At 44.1% G+C, this 20,334-nt stretch overlaps 2 protein-coding genes across 8 annotated transcripts in view; one reads left to right on the forward strand and one right to left on the reverse strand.

The window, feature by feature from the left end:
• Positions 1-19,479, forward strand: part of CKAP5 (cytoskeleton associated protein 5) — a 70,494-nt gene extending 51,015 nt beyond the window's left edge. For 5 of the 6 annotated variants that reach the window (XM_064657925.1, XM_064657928.1, XM_064657927.1 and 2 more), the window contains one exon: positions 965-3,355. In XM_064657925.1, coding sequence (XP_064513995.1) covers positions 965-1,219 — 255 coding nt within the window. In that variant the 3' untranslated portion in view covers positions 1,220-3,355. Of the gene's footprint in view, positions 1-964; positions 3,356-19,354 lie in introns of those variants that run through there. The other variant, XM_064657930.1, reaches the window with a different exon arrangement.
• Positions 4,548-14,652, reverse strand: F2 (coagulation factor II, thrombin). 2 transcript variants are annotated; one of them, XM_064657935.1, is made up of 14 exons: positions 14,501-14,652; positions 13,445-13,608; positions 12,428-12,452; positions 12,182-12,232; positions 11,572-11,677; positions 11,357-11,487; positions 9,442-9,738; positions 8,950-9,063; positions 8,537-8,663; positions 7,862-8,029; positions 7,383-7,556; positions 7,032-7,210; positions 5,685-5,755; positions 4,548-4,837 (listed from the first exon to the last, which is right to left on the reverse strand). In XM_064657935.1, the coding sequence occupies exons 1-14, from the start codon at positions 14,577-14,579 to the stop codon at positions 4,694-4,696; spliced, it is 1,830 nt and encodes a 609-aa protein (XP_064514005.1). In that variant the 5' UTR covers positions 14,580-14,652; the 3' UTR covers positions 4,548-4,693. The 2 variants fall into 2 exon arrangements, with proteins under 2 accessions (XP_064514005.1, XP_064514006.1); XM_064657936.1 differs by lacking the exon at positions 13,445-13,608 and having other exon boundaries at positions 14,501-14,572.
• Positions 19,480-20,334: the final 855 nt, after the last annotated feature.

Raw genomic sequence — 20,334 nt, forward strand, 5'->3', positions numbered from 1 at the left:
CACTCTGTCTGCAGTACTGGTGTGCATGCAGGTTGTTTCTACAGCTCTGTAGTTTGGTATCTTCACTTGCTGGGTAGTTGAGTCTCAGAAAGGTTCAAATAACTACTGTTCTCTAAAAACTAACATATATTGACCTCTGAGTTGAATGATGTGGAAATTCTAGATCTTTCTGCTGTGAAACAACCATAAGAGCTGAATTAATTTGAAGTTGTATATATTTGGGGTGTATGAATACTGACGCACAGAAATGCGGAATGAGCTTGGTATTGGAAACCTGTGGACCAAAATCTCTTACAGTGCAGTGATCTATGTGCTAGGAATCTAGTGCCAGTTACTGAAATTTGCACTGGGCCAGATGAGAAGTAATGTTCACTCTAGGAATAGTTATCAAGGTACATCACTGTTTTAACTTGCATATCAGCTCACAGCTCTGAGGAGGGGAAATATTTCCTAGATGATAGTAACAAGGTAAATAACTCTGATGGAAATATCAATCGGTAAAAGAACAGTGAATTGACATTTTAAGTCTTTGGCAGGGTCTATCTTGCCAATTAATTCATGTTTCCTCTTCTCATTCCTCCAGAAAACTCATTGCCTGTTGATACTGCACATAGGCATGGACTTTGCACTTGTGGTGTTAGAATTCAGGCTGTTTAAGACTGGCAGTCTGTCTCAGTAAAACACTGGTCTGCAGTGAATTTTTTGATCTTTAAAGACTGTAGTTCCTTTGTGTCCCTACAGACATGAAGTTAAATATTAACTACTCAGATGATAAGAATTGAGTATTTTAGTTAGCTTTGCACCATTCTGACTTTATTGCTCCAGATTCACTTGTGTTGTAGTGGTCCTTCCGTTTCCTCTGTTTTCCCTGTTTCCTGTGAAGATGAGAATCCATTGATTATGATTTGTACTTATATAGCATTTACCACTATATGTCTTAACACTTCACTTTCCCCCCTCGTAGCAGGAAGACAGACCCCCTCTGACGTCTCTGCTCTCTAAACCTACACTCCCTACAGTTGCATCCTCTACAGATATGCTTCACAGTAAGCTCTCCCAGCTCCGTGAATCCCGGGAGCAGTACCAACATCTGGACCTGGACTGCAATCAGACTCATTCCTCTGGCATTGGAACTACTCTGGCTTCACCCTCTTCTGCAGCAGCCAATATTGATGACTTGAAAAAAAGATTGGAGAGAATAAAAAGCAGTCGCAAATAGAGAAGCAGTGCTGTTGCTTGGGGCTGTCTTCAGCTTTAGTTTACTAAACTAGAAGTCTTCATAGTTAAATGGCCTCGTTTAGGCCTAATGTATACAAACTGGTTTATGTATAATACAGTGGATTTTGGGGGGTTGAGTCATTGTGGCACAAGTATTTGTACATACTCTGCTTCTCAGTGAGCATCTCTTTGACAATAGAAGGCTGTCTGTGTATTAGTTTTAGTGTACAGACCTGTAAACAACCATCCTGCTCACACTAGTTTCTCATAACTTGGGGTTTTTATTTGTAAAATTGTCTTTAAGATTTTTTCCTAGTTCTTAACTCTTAGAATATCTTTAGTGATTTCACTTTTAATTTTGTGAATTCTTCTCCATGTAATCCTTGAACTGTTGATTCTGTATGGACACATGGCATGAAGTAACTAATTTAAGTGTCTTTTGTAAATAAAGTTTGCATTAACTATACCAGCCTCTGTAGGAACAGCAGCAACTGCTGGTTATAGGTCACTCTGTATTCCTGAATGTTAGTGACTGGGCATCTAGAAACTGAACTAAGCTATTCTTGACATGAACCTTGGGATTTGGATACATTATAAGGAAGATGAGTGGAAATATACTGTCTGTGGGTGCAGTCCTGAAACTTTGCACTCTTCTAAGAGCAGTAGTGCATTTTTATATAGTTCCTTTTTTATGTTTTGGAGTATGTTTCTGTAACTTGAGAATATTTAGTTTGCTGAAATGCTTATTTTAAATTATCTAGTCCTTGTGATGCCTTTTTAGCCAGATTAAGCGTAGACCCAGCTGAGGGAGCTTTCTTTGAGGGAGCCTGCTGCTGTTGGTATGGAATAGACTAGCAGTGATGTACAGTCAGTGGGCTCATTTATCCTGAACTCATTTGGTTAAGCAGTCTTCCTCTTGCAGGTAGACCTCACCACTACGTTCTTTTTGCTCTTAAACATCTGATGTCAGCAAACTCTACTAGTTTGTGTAACTAAGACACCTAGTAGGGCTAGTCTGAAAAAGCTGTAACCACTTTTTTTTTTTTTAAGAGTAATTAGCCTTTTTCAGAAGCTACAAATATGAAGATGAAGACAGGCACACTGTGTATCCTTTCTAGCCCTTTTATTTCTAGGGAGGTGATGTGTTTTGACCTTACTACTGCACTTCCATGTGAGAACTGGTTGTGAAGCATACATTGCACATCTGTTCTGTAGCTAGAACAGAGTTATTGAAGAGTTGGACAGGCAGGCTTAAAATAGCACACTTCTGCTCTATATTTTAATCTGTTCCATGTAACTGCTGCTTTTGTTGTTTGCTGTGTGCACCAGCAGTCTCTGCATTAGGCCATTACTGAAACTGCCTTGCCTGATTACAGAAAAAATGTGGCTTTAAATTAGTACTTGTACAACAGATCTATGCCAGAGCTTCTGCAAATGTGTGAAAACTTTCACAGGACCCCTAGGCTGGGGTTGCAATTGATGTATTGCTGCTTGGTGCTTATGATGAGTTTGCACACTGCAATAGCAGGTGACTTGCGAGCGTTCTCCATCCTGTGTTAATTGATATGATGCCATTCCTTGCTCCACCACCTTGATTTAGTAGTCTCAGTCCCCTCTCATAACCTGAAATGGGCATGCACTTTCTTGTGGAACAGAGCTCTGTTACAAGTGGAGGTTGGCCCTTATTGGTAAGTGCTGAGTTTTGTGCACTTTACCTGGGGCAGTTTTTGAACAGTTTGTGTTGGCTGGCACTAGTTACTGCCACTACCTCTCAATTACTAGCTGCTCTCTGAAACTTAGTGACATTTAAATTAATCCATATGTTCCTTTACCATATCCAGCAGACATTCTGAAGAACTATTTGTTAATTAGCTCAGGATGTTAAAACAGCGATGCCTGCAAACCTGTAAAAACTATTTTAAGTTTGAAGCTGAATTGGAAGTGAAATACAGGAAAATTGAGTAGCAGAAGATATAGTTTCTTTTTCTGAATGAGTTTTTGCCCTGTGTCTCTGTAGTGTTTGGTTGGACTCAATATCCTGGGAGTTCTGAACTAAAACTTGTGCACACAAATTAATAAAGCCTAATCTTTAGCCCAGACAATATTTAAATAACATTAAACTGACTTTTAAAAATTATTCCTCTGTATTGTTTGTAACAAGTCAATATGAACAGTGACTCATTCCAGAAACTCTGTGGTCCTGGTTCCCCTCTTAGATATGCAACTTGTCACAGATAATTAGATAGTAGTGAAAGGGTGAGCCTTTAAACATTAGAAGAGCTAAACATTTTCAGTGTCTTGTGCCTGTGGTTATCAATGACTTTAAACAGTTGTGGAACATGAGCTTTTGAGATTTCATTCCTCAGCTGTCATTAAGAGGTTGGGGTTTGTGCTTTATTAGGGCAATGAAATTGGGCTACTTCAAGTTGTTTCCCATGTGAGCCATCTTAAAGGAGGTGGCCAGACACTAATATCAATAACTGTTTTTTTAGAACAACTAATTTCACTGTTGCCAGTTTCTGTGCCTTAATGGCATTATGAGCAAGGAGTTCAGGAATGAGGTGCCATAGAGAGCAAGGAGAGTTTTCAAATCTCATGATTGCTTTAAGAGAAAATTGGGCTGAACAAGTTGGCTAGCCAAGAATGTGTTTACTGCTGTACTGCTGGGTCCTCAGCAGTCCACAAATTGCTGCTAAAGAGTTTATGAAAGAACTGACGCTTCTTTTAGGAGAGATCCCTAAACAGCCTCTATAAGACAAGCAAATAAGTAAAGTGCAGGATGCTTCCCTTGGAGGCCCTTTGACATTGCATGAATTGGTTCCTTCTGAATCTTGCTATGCAGGTGGAAAATACACAATGAGGGCCCAGCAGGACCTGCTATGTAGAAAGTTAGTGGAAGTGCTGCTTAACATATTGAAGCCCATATTCCTTTGCAGGGTGAATTGCACAGTGGTGCTGGTATTTGTTGCCTGCTATTGTAGCTGAGAACAATGTCTTTATGGCTTTTCTTTTGACACTGGTGTTTTGGGTAATGCCACAGTTACCATCGGGTGCTTATCTCTTGTACATTCTTGGCTCAAAATCTAGAACAGAAAATGAGTTGTCTTGAAGGGAGAAAATGGACAGTGCATGAGGGCACAGTTGTGCTTGCTGTTACTGCCAAGGCCATCATCTCAGGTCCAAAATCTGTTGCTTATAGCTGATGGAAGGGAGGAGAATTTGAAGCACAAAAGGTAATTAGCAATACAGCCACTGCTATGTTACTCCTGGCTACTGTTATGGCTTAGATCCAAGTGCAACTAAACTCAGCATAAACAAAAGGAAGAGAATGGGTTTAAGAGCTTTTATTTTTGAAGGATAAGACTTTCCTTTGTCAAGTTGTAAGGATATAACTTTTACTTCAGGATCTTCTGTGCTTATGTTTTTAAGTGGAGCATTGTAGCAAGTCTGAGAGCAAGCAAGGTAAATGCTTCAACTATCGCCCGTATTTTTCAATGGCTTTTCGCATCCACTTTTTCAGGCGGAATACATGGGTGTAAAATCCATATTTGCCATCTCGGTCACATCCTTCTCCCCATGAAACTATTCCCACTTGATACCAACGGTTGTCGTCTGGGTTCTAAAGCAAATAAAAAAATGGGATTGACACAAGGAGCAAGAGACTTTGATAGAATCATGGAAACATTAAGGTTGGAAAAGACCTCCAAGATCAAGCCCGACCTTTGACCGAACACCACCCTACCAACTAAACCATAGCACTAAGTTCAAAGTCTGGTCATTTCTTGAACACTACCAGTGATGCTACCACTTGCATGGGCAGCCCTTTCCCATGCTTAAGCACCCTTTCAGTGAAGAAATTCCTCCTACTGTCCAACCTCAACCTCCCCTGGCATGGCTTGAGGCCATTTCCTCTTGTCCTGTTGGTAGTTCTCTGGGAGAAAAGGCCAACCCCCACCTTGTTACAACCTCCTTTAAGGTAGTTGTAGAGAGTGATAAGGTCACCCATGACCCTCCTTTTCTCCAGGCTAAATAACCCCCCCCCTTCCTCAGCTGCTCCTCATAGGACTTGTGCTCTAGATTTTCTAGCAGCTTTGTTGCCCTTTCAGATCTAAACCTTGTATGCACCCCAGCCTCTTTAATGAAGGATACTGCTTTGGGATTCAGACTGGCATCTCCAACAGAGCTTGTTGGAGTTGTTTTGTCTCTACTCTTAAACCTGTAAGTAAGAATGGGCCATCAGTCATGCATTCTGCAGCTGATCTCCATATATGCTGAGAGCTCAGTATAGAAGTGGGGCTGGCTGACTGCAGGATTCATCTCCAGGATTCAGCTTGGACATGAGCTGGGTTTGCTTCAGCCACTCAGCAGTCTCCACCTCTGCTGCTGTCTTTTAGACTATTATGAAAGTTTAGTGTAGCACAAACCAAGCTCTATATGTCTTATGAGCTTGAGCTTGTTGAACATACCTTCATTACAAAAGGTCCCCCACTGTCCCCTTCACAGGCATCTCCTCTCTTTGAGTCTTCAGGACTGTAACCTACAGCCAAGAAAAAAGTCGGACATTTGACTGTAGGGGAAGTGGCTGGTGTTGGCCATCTTTTCCTTGAAGTTGCATAAATTTTCTGAGACCCACGAGATAGATTGTTTGCTACTCCTGCCAACTCAGACTTAATAAAAAAACAAAGCAGTTTTCTAAATTCATATGTAAAACAGCTAACTCTGCTTGTCTTTGCAACATTCCTGAATTCACCCTCTGTGCTCTCATTCCTGTTTAATTAATCAGGATAGCCGTGTCAGTTGCCACTGTGTTCAACAGCTGTAGCTTGAGCTACTGTGCTTTTCTTGTCTCAGAAACTTATTTGTAATGCTCCATGTGTCGTTTTCTATCATTCTATTTACTACAGAGGTATGTTGCCGTCCTCACTTTCACCTTCCTGTCACTGCAAGCTCTGTTTCTCCTCTCCCCCAGCTGTCTTCCTAAAGTCTCACTATGAAGAGGAACAGGATTTCACTTTCATTCCTGATGAACTAGACATTTTCCCATCACTCTGTCTCCCTTTTTTTCTGTATGTCTGCATCTCAGCTGTTTTTCAAGAATGCTGTCTAGAAGAAGAAACCATAAGAACAGTGTATTTTCAGCACACTCATGAAATTGGCTTCCATCCTAACTCAAGCAATCACATGTGCTTACATGCAAACAGCACAAACTTATTCAGAGATCACTGGAGGTTTGCTTGTAAGAACCGATAAAGTCTGCACAAATAAAGAATACAGCAGGAACTGTTAAACTCTTACATAAATCCATAGTCTTTTGATATCTTGAATTCTGTGTCTACTTCCCTTCTCACTGAAAAAGGGTATAGAGCCAGAAGAGATTTAGGAAGGTGGGAGCCTGTTGCCACAAAATTTGCAGGCATAAGTATGAATGGGCTCCTGAACATTGAGACAAGCTAGTAGACAGGATAATGGGTGTGCAGCCTTTAATTTAGGAATTCACTGAATTGTTCTATGTACTGATGAAAAGATAATTTTATATATGCTTAGTTCTCCCACTGAATCAGCTGCTGCTGATACCTGGTGCCATTAGACTAGTGCCTGACACAGCTTGGTGTTACAAACTTCATTCATAGCTTTAAGTTCTACAGCCTTTATATTTTCTGAGAGCTGAGAAAGTTCTTATCACAGAGAAGTTATTCTTTGTGGAAGGCATTTGCAAATCTATCAGAAGGTAACCTTGCTGCATGAGCCCCACCAGGAGCTCAGAGCCCTCGTCTTCTCTAGCAAGTTGTACCTCTGTCTCCAGTGCTACTTACCTGCACAAAACATGTTGTCAGTGACTTTAATTTTGGTGGAATCCCTGCAGATACTTTGGTCTACAATGGGCAAATTGAGCTGTTGCAGAGCTGTGGGCAGGTTGCTGGGGCTAGTGCCCCATGTTTCTTTCAAGTTTCCCCAGCCAGTTACCCGCCCTTTGTAGCCTGCCAGCATCAGCCTGTGGAAGGATACATGAATATAATCAAATGTTTTGTAACAGCTTTTTCCTATCTGGCTCTCTTGCTGCAAATAGCCTTGATAAGTCATCTTTTTCTGTCTTTTTTTTTTTTTAAAGACTAGAGATGGCTTTTGTAGCTTGTATTTTTAGGACTGTAGGACAGTCTCCTCACCTCTGCACGACCTCTTTGGTAGGCAGGCAGACAGGATGGATGTAGTCACTGAAGATGACGGGTCTCCTTAAGTGCATGAGTGCAATGTCTCGGTCCATGTTCTCTTTCCAGTTGTACTTAGGATGGATGATGATTTTATCCAACAGAGCAATCTTCTCTTTATTCTTTTCATATCTGAAATAGTTATGAAGAACTTGCTGTACAGTAGCAACTAAGAGTCTTCTGGGGTTCGTGATAATCTCAGGTGCTTTGTAACCTCTGAGACAATGCTGTCTTTACATTGGAGCACCCCTTTAGGCTTCCCATGCTTCTGCCCTCCCTTTAATCTTTAGGATCAGCAAGAGCAGCAAATGACAGCCCCATTAGATCCCATTATTGATAGACATGTGACATTGGTGTGATATTTCCTTGGATACTGAACTGTATCTCATTACTCCAAGAGGAAGACTAGTTCACTCTCACTTCATCCAGACTCTTACTTTGTCCTTATGTGCTTGCCAATCCGCACCAAGATGTCATTTGTAGTTAAGTTCTTGTCCCACGGTGGGTAATAAATACAATGAGCAGCAGTCAGGATCCAGCTGTCACTGATGAGGCTGGCCCCACAGAGCAGCTCCTGAGGAGTCTTTTTGTAGAGCATCACCTGCCTGAGAGATGAGGAGGAGGAAGACTTAGCAGGACTAAAGATATGGCTGGCTGAACAGGTCCCAGTGTCATGTGGAAAGTGCAGAATTTGCAGTGAGCAGGGAAGAGCATTGCACTGTACTGACAAAGAGAACTGCATAAGTGGCTCTGTAGCAAGTCTTCCCTGGACACGTATGTTCTGTGTAGTAGGCCAATTACCCCATTTCTTTCACCTAGAGAGGTTCCTCATCCTTTCTGCTCCAGCAATGCTGGAAAGAGGAAGAGACAAAGATGAAACACACCAGCACTCTTTTTTTCCCAGGTGGTTGAGTACTTAGCTCAAGAGGTGAGTTTCTTTCCAGCGATGTTACTACTGCCCTATCAACCACTTGGAGAAGTTTTGATAAGAATCCATAATGTGTGCATGCTGCCTGAGATAAGAAAGCCCTTTTATTTCTACTTTCTTGAGCTGGAGAGAAGAGAAGGAAGACACAATTCCTTATGAAGGACTATGCAAAGATAATACTTACCAGGGGGAGCTGCCAACTTCTGCGTCATCTCCATGGACAACTCTTCCTCCCATGTAGGAATCCAAGAGCTCCTTCTCACTTTTGTCCGTTACCTTCTTCTTCTCAAATAAAGGACGAGTGCCACAGTCTGAAAAAGTAGGCATCTGGCTTTGTTACTCTACCTGATTCACCATGGAGAACTCTCATTTGCAGTCATCATGCTAAGCTGGAAGATCCTAGGAAGGAAGTGCTCACTAGCTCCATGATTGTAACCAGATATTGACTTCTGAGAGCTCTTCAAGGAATTTCAATATCTTCCCCTGCTTTTAACAGCATTTGTCTAGCTGATGTTTCTGAGGAACAGTGAGTGCCCTGTGGGAAGAAGCTACAGCCTTTCTACAAACTGTGATGCTGTGTCTAGAGTTTTTGCTCACCTGCTTCGCCTGAACCAAAAGTTTTGTCATCAAAGAAGGTTCTGAACTCTTGAGGATGAGTAGAACGTCCTGATATTCCCTCCCGCTCTTCGTTCTCCTCCTCTAGCAAGCTGTCTGAGAGAGATGGAAAGACAAACATGGTAAAAGGCTTAGCTGTAGTTTCCATAATTATCAGCAATGTAAATGTTCCTTTCGACACACAGTGAGTCTGATGAAGGAATGATGTTTTAAAACCACTGCTCTTTTTAATGTTCCTTGTCCACCATTGTGAGTTTTCAGGGAGAAGAGAACCCGTGAGACACATAACAGCACTGTGTACCTAAGGCAGGTTAGTACATGTTATATTTGGACAAACAGGACTCCCACGTGCATGGTGCATGTACAGCCTTGTCTACACCTCCCAGATCAAGCACTTCACCCTAGTGGCATGTACTGGTTGTATTTGCTGCTGCCTCACAAGTGTGCCTACCCAAACCTATGCAGACTTCTCACCGCAGTAGTGCAGATCACAATAGTCAAAGTAGGGTGGTTCATCCGTGACACACCAGACACCCTCATCGTCTCTGTCTGGATTCCGACAATAATTCTCCAGCAGCTTCACCTCTGGGTCAAGGTGCTTTCCATGGAGCACCTCTTTGGCTTTCTCAGAGTTCCACGGCAGACACTTAGCTCCAGACACAGTGACTGAGAGGGTCCCTGTGTAAAGCATGCCTTTCTCTTGTTCACAAGGCTCCACTGGGGGAGGTGGTGTGACTCGAGGAGTAAATGGAACTGTTGTCCTGTCTTCACCTAGAAAGACAGAGAGCTGTGATTTAAGCCATAGCTTTGCACTTAGAAGTACTGTTAGTGAATTGCACCAGTGCCCCTTTACAAAAGCCTAGAGTTCCATGGGGCATCTCATTACGTTTGGGAGCTCCTGCTGTGCTCCCATGCATGTGGTGGCCCTCTAAAATACTGCAGTGTCAGGTGGCTCAACAGTAGGGGAGGTGAAACTGGCACTATTCATCACACTTTACTTTGTCACTAAGATGTGAGGAACAATACTGTGTTCATTTCTGGGCATCTTTGAGAATCAGCTCAAGGGATGGGCAGGTGCCTCCAAGCATCGTAATGCTGCTGTATTAGAACCTCCAATGCCTTATACGCAAATGCATAATAACTAGGCCATATTTGGGGGAGCTTTTTACTGTGATATGCTACTAAAATGGCAAAATTTTACTTTTGCCAGTGTTTCTAAATCTAATGATAAGTGAAAAATTTTCCTTCAAGACTTTCCACACTTTTTCTTTCAAGTGTTCTAATGGCTGCAAACTTTAAGCAGCATTTCCTGAGGGAATGGACACCCAATAATCTGTCCTGTGGCAGTTGCTTGACCTCAAGCTGCCTTCTCCTTGTGCACAGGGGGAGAGACCCCCCTGTTTGACTATTCATCCTGGGGCACAACAGCCACTGAGCAAGTAGCATTCACCTTAATCGGTGAGGCTGCTTCTGTTTGATTGACTTGTGTCAATATGATTACAAAGGAACTGTGCACAAAGCCAAGGCTTTTTTAGTCCTGCCATATCCATGCACATGTAAGTGTAACTGTAAGCTGCTGTAGGTCAGAAACTAGTGAACAGAGATAGTATAGATGCCTGATTGCCTCAAAGCAGAGCAGTATCTCTTTTCAGTTTGTCATACTGCAGACCAGTATGACAAGTATGACCAGGCTTTTAAAACTTCAGAATACCCCATGGTCAAAATGGTTGCTGACCTCTCCGACTTTCACTTAGGGTTGTTGCCTTTAGTCTCTGCTTTTGGAAGAGACACTTCTGCTGTGAGAAGCTTCTCTGCTTTCTATCAGTTCTTCTGAGACAGAGGCCAAGTCCCAGGGGAGACAGCTCTGCACTGGGGGGAAATGGGAACGTATTAGTGTAGAGGGAGTCAAGTGCAATGATAAGAGAAGGGCATCTTCTATTTTCTGAGTTTGTGGGTATGCCTCCACAGAAGTGAATGTTAAGGCAGACAGTTAAGCACAACCTGTAGTTATTTTGTCCTAAATGTGGGAATTCAGACCAAAAAACAGTATGACTCATGGCTGTCACAAATTAGAGGCAACTGACCCAGGATTTTGGAACGACTCTGACTATAAAAAACTGTAGTAGATTCCAGGGGACTGCTGACACTGGATTTAACTTAGATTTGGATTAAGGTAGTCTAGAGAAAACAGCATATTTCGTATGGGCAACTCAGTAACTTTTCTTCCTCAGCTGCTTTATCCTTTAAGATACAGCTTCTCTACTTCTACTAACCTCTGCTCCTGTAAGCTCCCTCCCTCCTAACCCTCTCCTTGACTGATTTAGTATCAGTCTCAGTGCAGTGTTTGCTGTGAGTGAAAGGTGTTCTGGAGTGTAGTGCTGAGGCATACCACACACTGGGACAGGACACTCCTCCCGTTCCACTGTTGGGTCTCGGGTGTAGCACCACGGGCCTTCTGAGTTGTTGTCTGGGTTCCTGCAGTAGTTCTCAACGAGATTGGGATAAATGGTGGCATTAAATCTATGAGAAAAAAGCTGGTTAGGCTAGGAAGGAAGGAAGGACACCTTGGAGAACCCTTTAGGGGTATGCAGGAGATGAACTTACTTAGGAATATGTGGATATTTGCTTGTCCACACTTGACATTCAATCCCTGATTTGGTGTAGCTAATTGTTCCCCGATAGTTCTGGCCCAGCCCAAGAGAGCAGTCACCTGTCAAAATCCCAACATGGTGTAAGCCAGGGTCAATGGAACTGGATGTTGCATTTTCAAGGTCAGAGGTACCATCCCTCATATGCCTTTAGCTTTTGCTGTGTGCAGAAGCCTGCACAAGCACGGTCATCCTCTTCCTATGAGAAGAGCACACAGCCTAAGCTCTCTCTGCCTCATCAGAGGGAGCTATCCCTGAGGGTCTGTACTTTGCTTTGGCTCAGAGCCCTTCTTAGAGGCTGCTCACCTTAGGCTGCACCTGACTGTGTCACAAGGAAAAGGATATTTACCCCACGCTGTTTCAGTGCACAAGTTAGGCTGTTTGTGAAATTGTTAGTGGGGAAATAAAGAGGAAGAAAGAATTCAAATTCCCCTCCTGATATTTTTCTTTATAATTGAATGGCTTCTCCAACTTTAGATTATTTTTTTTTCTGTACAAGCTCTGCAGGAAGCAAGTTCCTGGCACTCACTGTATCTGGGAGATTGAGGTCAGCATGAATTTCATACCTTCTAGACAAGCATCCAGAACTGTCCTGGGCATTCTCTGGCCCTGACATACTAGCAAAATCAGAAAAAAGAAACACATATGAAAGGAATCCAAATAAGCATCATAATTTGAATCAGTTTATCATCTAGAGACAAAACACAAGTGCTTTGCCTGGAAAGTGAGCTCTTGAAAGAGCCACTCTCTCCAGGATGGGACAGCGCATCCTAAGGGACAGTACAGTGCCTGCAGGACTTGAAACAACTTACCTTGGTATTTTGACCAAAATGCCTCCTGTAAAAAAAAGAAAAAAAAACAATTAGAAAAATATGTATTTAGAGACACAGAACATCAGACCTTGCTTGGCTACTGCAATTCAAACCAGTAAGAGAATGTCCCATTACAACAAAAGGAAAGACTAACCTAGCTCTGTTTATACTAATTAATACAGAGTTCAACAAAGCAAAAAATCTGATATAAAACCACATTCCCACACGTCAGGCTCAGGATTAAGAGAGTACTGTTTTTTCTAAAGAGATTAAAGATGCTTACAACCTTCATCAACCTGCAGAGAAAGCAAAGCCTTCTACAGTGCAGTGGGCTACAGTGCAGATATCCAAGCAGCTGAACCTAGAACTTCTAAGTCCATAGATCACATGTAGGTCAGCTGTTTAGATCTAGGTCTCTCCTGTGCAGCCTGGGGCTGATTGCTTTAGAAGTACTCCACAGAGGTGGTGTCTTGCTGGCTTAGGCTCCTAACTGTTTATCTGTTGTATTCTTGGGTGTGGAATTCAGCATGGACACCGGCCTTGGGGTTAGGAGCAAATCCCAAAAGGATGCAGCACAAATTTAGTAGAGTGAGTGAGTTTGGAAACCAGAAAAGGGGACAGGATGTGCTAGGGCTTCAGCTCAAAGGAGTTTGAGGCATCTGCACTCAGTGTTTGGCTGCCAAGCCAGCTCTTCTGTGAGTGTCTGGGACTTTGGCAGCTCACATGTGTGAGGCACCATGCTGAGCTAGTAGAAGATGCTACTCTGGACCCATGGGAAGGCTCTCTTCAGTTCATGCAAAGAGAGGGAGGAAAAGCAACCTGAGCTTTGAGCTGCATTCCCTGGTGTGTCTCCAGGAGCAAAGCTCCCTAAGAAAGCCTGAGCTCTCCTTGGGGCCCACACACACCAGCCTCATCTTTGGTTCACAGAACTGAGTCCCTGGCTATGTGTGTGATCTGCTGGTCTCTCACTACAGAGGCTGGCTGAGGGAATGTTTCCTTGGGAACACCTATACATACCGTCTGATCGGTGGATTCAAGGGCTTCAAAAGCCTCCTCATAACTGCATGTCTCCTCCAGGCACTCTCGCTCCAGGTTTCCCTTAAGCATCTCTTCTAGAAATCCCTTGTTGGCACGTCGTGGGCGCTTGAGCAGTGACAGTGCCTGCCCCTTTTCCAGGAAAACTACCGGGTCAGAATATTGCCAGTCAAAGGGCTGCCTGCAGCTGGAGGCCCCCTTTGTCCCCCCTTGCAGTTTCCAAACACCACAAGCAGTTGATGTAGTGATCCCACAGCCCAGCCTCCCACAGTGCACCATACAGGAGGAGAAGCCCTGTCTGGTGTACACCTGATGATCAGAGCAAGCTCTCTGTAATTCATCTGTCACTTAGGTAACAGAAGTGAAAGGAATCCTGTGCTTCCTCAGCAAAGCTGCTCTGCTGATTTGCAGTTAGGTAGAGGCTTATTTGCTTTGAGCCTGCTACTGTCCCTGCCAGCCACTGTATTTATGTCTTTCCAGCCTCAGACCACTGCAATAAGCACAGCCTGGTTCCATCTTCGTGTTCAGAAACCGTGATTTGAGACCTGTAGACAGGTTCATCCCCCACACAGTAGGGCATCATACTAAGAAAAGACAGATGAATTAGAGGCTCTCATAAAAGGAGCAGTAAGCAGGAAGGTGGCATACTCTGTATGACCTAAAGCTGAGATAAGGAACAGCTGGGGAGGCAATGGAGAACTGAAGTCACCCAGGTCAGCTGAGGAATTCTATCCCCAAAAGTCCCACAGTTGTGTTACACATGATCCTGGACTGAGCCATATTCTGTCCCCTGCCATTTCCCAGGCCACCCAAAAAGTCCACTGAGCTGTTGTCACCAGCTGACAGATGCTGGTTGCATCATCCTATGCTCACTCCACTCTCAGCACCCTTTTGATTTCAACTTCAAGCTTTTAGCAGGTCTTCCAGACTTACCAAGAAAACCTGCCACCTGCTTTACCGCTGGAAAGAAATAATCCCATCTTTCTTCCTGCTGTCACCCACTAGTACTGTCCTTCTCCCTCTGCCATTGAGTCTTACCTCCAGCATGGCTCAGTGTGAGGTGCAAAAGGCTGGAGAAGAGCAGGCCCTTCAGTATGCTGGTGTTGATGTGTGCCATGCTGTACAGCCCTGGCTGCAGGGGAATTGCAAAGGAAGCAGAATAAGTGGAGTCACAGCCCCGCTGGGTTAATATTGAACCAGAATGAAGAAACAGGACTCCAGAGGTCGTGGTGTGTCAGGGACAGTGGGACTGAGGCTCCTCTCTCTTGGCATCTCTCCCTCTCTTCAGAGCATCTTCATTTTCTTACTTAATTAACATCCTATTGAATAACTGAATAAGCTTGTCCCAGGACACATGGAGAACTTGGGCTGGCACGGAGAGGAGCTTTTTCCTTTTCCCTCACCTTGCTCCCATGAAGCTCTTGGCACCATCACTGCCTCCCCACCATGCTGACTCTTCTCAGAGACCTCTTCTCTAGTAGCCTTGCAGGCAGCAAGAGAGCTCCTTAGCCACTCCCAGTCCTCCTTTCTTTAGCTGCAAGCCCCTCTACTTCTCCCTAGAGTTCAGTTGTCTTTTCTCCCTGCAGTTATCAGCAAGCTCAGCCCCAGCTATTTTGGCACCAGAACATAGGGTTTGTCTCCCCCTTCTCCCTCACCAATGCCAAAGGAGCAGAAGGGGTGCCTTTAACAGCCCATTTGGAATTTAACCAGTTAGGTCAGCAATGCCCTTGGCAGTGCATACTTCCCACTGCCTTACAATTCCCTGCTGAGTGGAGGAGGATGAAGCTGCATGAAGTTTGGGCTTCCCATTTTATTCCCCCACAGTGGAACACGCTAAAGCACATCCAAAAAGGAAACAGAAGCTCTGACAAGCAGGGAGCTAGCATACCCCAAACTAGACAGGAAAACAAGGGCTTCCAGGAGCAGAGAGGCGGGACTGGTCTGGATGTCATGACATCAGTTAATAAGTCAAGAACTGCGCTACCAGAGCTGGGAAAGCTCTAGTGATTCCTACAGCAAGCAGAACATTGGCAGAGTGAAAAAACAGCAGAAAGCAGGGCAGGGTGGGAGTAGTTTCAGGAACTGCCACATGGCATGAAAGTGCTTTCTGCCAGCAGGAAGCATGTTTTGTGCTGAGCCTCTGTGCAGCAGATACATCTGTGATGTTTATCTCCATAGAAGGAGTGCAAATATTAGCATTAGGGTGGCTGAGGAATGACTCTGTGGCCACTGGTACAAAGAGCAGTTGCAGAGGCTCCCTGCTTCATATAAGAATGTCTCCTGTTCTCATCCACGCACTTGCTCCACCCCCTGAGATTTTGGAGAGACACTTTTGGGAATGGCTGGGATGCCCTGAGTGGAGACGACCTGGGTGGAGAAGTGTTTCTGAAATTAGACACAACCCTACAAACAACCCGTGTTACTTAGCCGGGAAGCAGCACTTAGTCAAAGAGCACAGGCAGGGACAGAAAGGAGGCATCAAAGCACAAACAGGTTTGGGAAGAGTGGTGAAGTCAGAGCTGCTGCCGTGTCCTACACAGCAGCCACCTCCACTCCTTGCTGTGGGATGGGCGCAAACAGTTTCCAATACTCTGTCACTTTTCTTCATTCCTGAATCTCTCTCTGTCTCTTATTATAATAAACCAGGCAGCCCTTACCTTACACCGCAGCTTAAGTCAACATTGTTATGCATAGATTTTTACCATCTTCTTGTCTTCCCTTTAAAGGAAAGGCATTAGCACCTTTCATGGTATCATGCAGTATATAAGGCTAACAATAAGCAATGCTACAATACAGCAGTTAAGCTGGATTATCAGAGAGGTATGAATATCTTCCAATACTTAACTATGCCATCTTTCTTTAGTATTACTTCTGTTCTGGTTCCTACATTCATTTTGTTGCTTAAGCACTTGTTTATAGAAGCCTTACTGAAACTGATGATTCTGTCACTATATTTGGCTGCTTCTTTTCCAGTTGCTGTTCTTCTTTCTCCTTGTGACATAGGACGAACCCACCTATCAGGACAACTCTGTCGTTAACTATAACTGCTGAAGCCTTTTGTCTCTAGATTACTCATAGTTACATTCATCACTTAAGTTTCTACTATTTCTTTACATTGGTTTTGCTTTGTAAATTGGAGATTTTCACTACATCCTGGGACACTTTCCAGCCCTACTGGTATCTTACAACAACGTTAGTAATTTGAGATGCTGACTCTTTACATTGTGGCCTTTTCTGTTCTGTAATGTGCTTCTAGGGCTCCTCTCTGTTTCTCCCACTCATATGGTTAGCCTCTGCAGCAGCACAGCATGCATAAGCTACCACCTCTCCAGGGGTTTTGACTTCTACCCCTTCAACATTTAACTCTTCCACCTGTTCACCATTCCTGTAAGCAACTCATTATCATTTCATTTTCTTTCTACCTTCACCCACTCATGAATGATGGATGCTGTTTTCTTTCTTAGGACAAGAGAGTTAAGATTCATAGCTTTACCATCCCACAGTTCTGGCTTTTAACACAGCTGGGAGTTTTGATCTCTTTCCCTCTATGTGTTGACTCTTCTTTTTAAATGAAGAAAGCCATTAGCAATTATTTTTTCCTATGTAACTATTTTTCCAACTTTCAGGGAGCAGAATATAGAAGGTTTGTCCTTGGCCCATTTTCTTGGGCCTTTGTCTGCTCTATGATGGAGAGTTTGCTGGTTCAATAGTTGGGGTATTTATCAATATGTTCCTGAAGTGAGTTATACAGTTTGATCACAGTTCAATCAAAGTAACACTTTGGATACAATCACAAAGATGAAACCCCATCCCCTCACACAGGGGTTCCCCTGCCCCTGAGGACAGGGGAGCTGCTGAGTCAGAAGGACTTTAGGACCCAGAGAATCATCCCCTTCCCTTGCAGCCTGCTGCTGCCTTTTTGTTCAAACCTCTTGGTCAGCTTTAAGCCAGTTTACAAATTGGCCAAGGGCTGAACCCTGAATGTGGTGTGAAGTTTAAGTGTAACACTGAAGTTCACATGCATGCCTGATAACCAGTGAGCCCTGCCAGCATGAAGGACCCCAATTATCCGAAAGATTTGTGCACTTGTCACCCCAGAGTGCTGCAGCAGCGCCCCAAAGCCTTGGTGAAGCCCATGCCAGCATATAGGACCAAGCAGGTACCTATCCTTTTCCTTGCTATCCTTCTTCCAGAAAGGTGTTTCTCAGCAGGATGCTGCTGCCTACACCAAATGTAATGCACTGGTGCAAGTGTTTGTTATGGATCCCAGTAAGAAAGGCATTCAGAGCCCACAATGTAGTAATTAAAAAATACAAGAAACGGTAGAGCATTAGATAATCCTAGACCCCTTCAGATGCTGCAAACACCAAGCTATACAGCATTGGACAGTATCTACTCAGGCCATGGCACCCTGTACAGATCCTATCCATTTTGAGGTTCACCAGCATTATGGTCTTCAGGGCTTTTGTAGGATTTTCTTAGGAGTAAACAACTTTATTCATCATTTTACTGTCAAGCAAAAGGTTTTTCACATAAGAACATGGTGTTTCTAAGATAAAGACAAAGACACAGTCATGGCACCATCACCAGGTGCCCAGTCAGAGTCCCCTATGGGCTCCTCAGTCAGGATTAGTCGAGTTTATCTTGCAACCAAGTGATACGTGCAGCGCAGCACAGACCTGCCCCAGCTACTCAGATCAACTCTTAGGTGATCAATGTTTCTCTGAAGACCTCTGAATTCATAATTGCTTCTACTATTTCTCTCCTGTTACCTCAGAATAAAGAAGCAGGTCATCTGTTTAGGAAATAGGGGCTTTGGTTTTCCCCTTCCCTTCCCCCCCATTGCTCCCCCTTCTCTCCCAGTTCTGATGTGACAGAGGGCATGTGCTTCAAAACACAGCACACAAGCCCAGCTCCAGTAAGAACACTCTGCAACTGTGTCAATATTTGAGTTTGGATAGGCACCAAAGAGGGAACAGTAGGAAGCACTGCAGCTTCAAATACAAGCCCCCCCCCCCCATATGCCTGTGCTCCAAGCACTCAGGGTGAAGACTCAGCTCATGTGCCCCCTGACTTTAAGGAAAATAGTTAAAAATAAAGACACCCAATGTTTATCAGTTGAATTCACCTTCCATCCTCACTTCACATCAAAGTGTCATGGATCTGACTGTAGCACTCTGTCTGCAAACCAGTCAAAAAAGTTTAGGGAAAAAAAAAAACGTTTAATGTAGAAAACCGCAAAGAATGACTTTTCAGAGTGTCACATGACTGCATTCATAGAACCCCAAGAGGAAACTATGCTACTGATGTTTTCCCTATCCTTTCTCTTTTATATGCAGTGGGCATAAGAAGCCCAGAGAATTTAAAGCCACTAAACAAAAAATTTTGGGGAATTGCAGGTGTTAGAGAGGCACAAGACAGAGAGCAAGAACAACTAAAACTGAGGATGCAGCAAATGAAAGTGGTGTTTGTATAACATGTGAAAAAAGAGTGCAGAGTGGGCAAGTCTGAAAGACCTGTTAGGTCTGGTATTGTCAGTCTCTTCCTTTGAGGTCAAGTTCATGGCATTGGGAACTGTGCACTTCCTTCCTGAAACAGGACCAATTTCCATCAGCATGCTTCAGTCGGCAAACAGGCACTGAAGAAGACGGAGCAGAGGGAATATTGGGGTGTAGTTGTGGTGGTGCTGTCTTTTAGCTTTTTGGTGTGGGAGAAGGAAAGAAGTGGAAGAGAAGAATCAAGTATGTGAGAAAAGAAACAAGGGAAACAGACTAATGAACTCAACTTGAACCCGGAGAGGAAAGAGAAAATCTTTCAGCTGGGGACAGTGAAAATTGCACTGTACAATGCTATTTTCACAGTGAGACAAAACTCTCCTTTTCATGTCCTCAGACAGACTGTCCAGTCACCATAAGGCCAGGAAGCTGGCAGCAAGCAAACCAGGTGAGAGTGGAGAAGGAACACTCAGCCCTAGCTCCATGGCAGGACTTTGCTTCTGCTAATTGTGAAAAATGGTCTTCATATTACAAGATTACAGTAATGTCTGGCATGAGCATCACCTTCAAATATTTGATCAGAAGTGTTGCTGAGCTCCAAGAGTAAAAGCCCAGGAAAGCACCTTGTTGAATAACAAGAATTAAAAAATCATGAAAGGGAGGCATTGTTCAAAGTCGCTGCTTTGAGACATTTCCTGCCTTCCCCACAGGGCACCTGTCACCAACTGACAGTGTGACAGAGGCGGAGCAGAAGCACTGCTCATTAACATTGTGGGTGTCTTCTCCAAGAAACTATTCCCATCAACAGCCAATGACTTCCCTGCATGAGGACTGGCATGTGGCATGTGTAGGCTCACAGCTTCAAGGAGCAGCTACACATTTACACAGGCAGTTACCTCCAAGACTGCTAATTCTGCCTGGGGCTGAGCACAGGGCCTTGTGGGAACAGAGACAAGAGAGCTAGTTTTTTTGTTGTCTTTTTACCTCATTTTAGTAATAAGCAGGCTGGGATAGTCAGGTCCCAGTCTCGACCTCCACCACTTCTGGATGATGACCATGTCACTCGGGGAGCGCATAAGCCTTGTCATACTGGGTGCGCACTTGTGGGCCAACACATGGGCCTCGAAGCTCCCCTCTGAACTATGCTCTTGCCACACTCCATGTACAGGAAGGGCTTGTGGCCAGAATGGACAAAGTCGTGCTTCTTGAGGTGGCAGAGCCACAGAAAGGCTTTACCACACTCCTCACAGCACTACCTGCGCTTGATCATCTCCTTCTGGGACAGAACTTTTGCTGTGGGGTCTGGGCTGCCAGAATGACCCTCCATCAGCTCTGTATACTCCTCCTGCCCCTCAGGCCCCTCCAGTGGGCCCTTTC

This window comes from Pseudopipra pipra, chromosome 6 (assembly GCF_036250125.1).
Source record: "Pseudopipra pipra isolate bDixPip1 chromosome 6, bDixPip1.hap1, whole genome shotgun sequence".
Lineage (NCBI taxonomy): Eukaryota > Metazoa > Chordata > Aves > Passeriformes > Pipridae > Pseudopipra > Pseudopipra pipra.

Excerpts from the sequence above, each read along its gene's own strand:
- F2 (XM_064657935.1), bottom strand. The coding sequence starts at position 14,579 with ATGGCACACATCAACACCAGCATACTGAAGGGCCTGCTCTTCTCCAGC. Across the intron at positions 7,557-7,861 it reads GGCAAGCACATAAGGACAAA|ATATGAAAAGAATAAAGAGA; the intron begins GTAAGAGTCTGG and ends TAACTATTTCAG. Across the intron at positions 4,838-5,684 it reads GGGGACCTTTTGTAATGAAG|AACCCAGACGACAACCGTTG; the intron begins GTATGTTCAACA and ends TATTTGCTTTAG.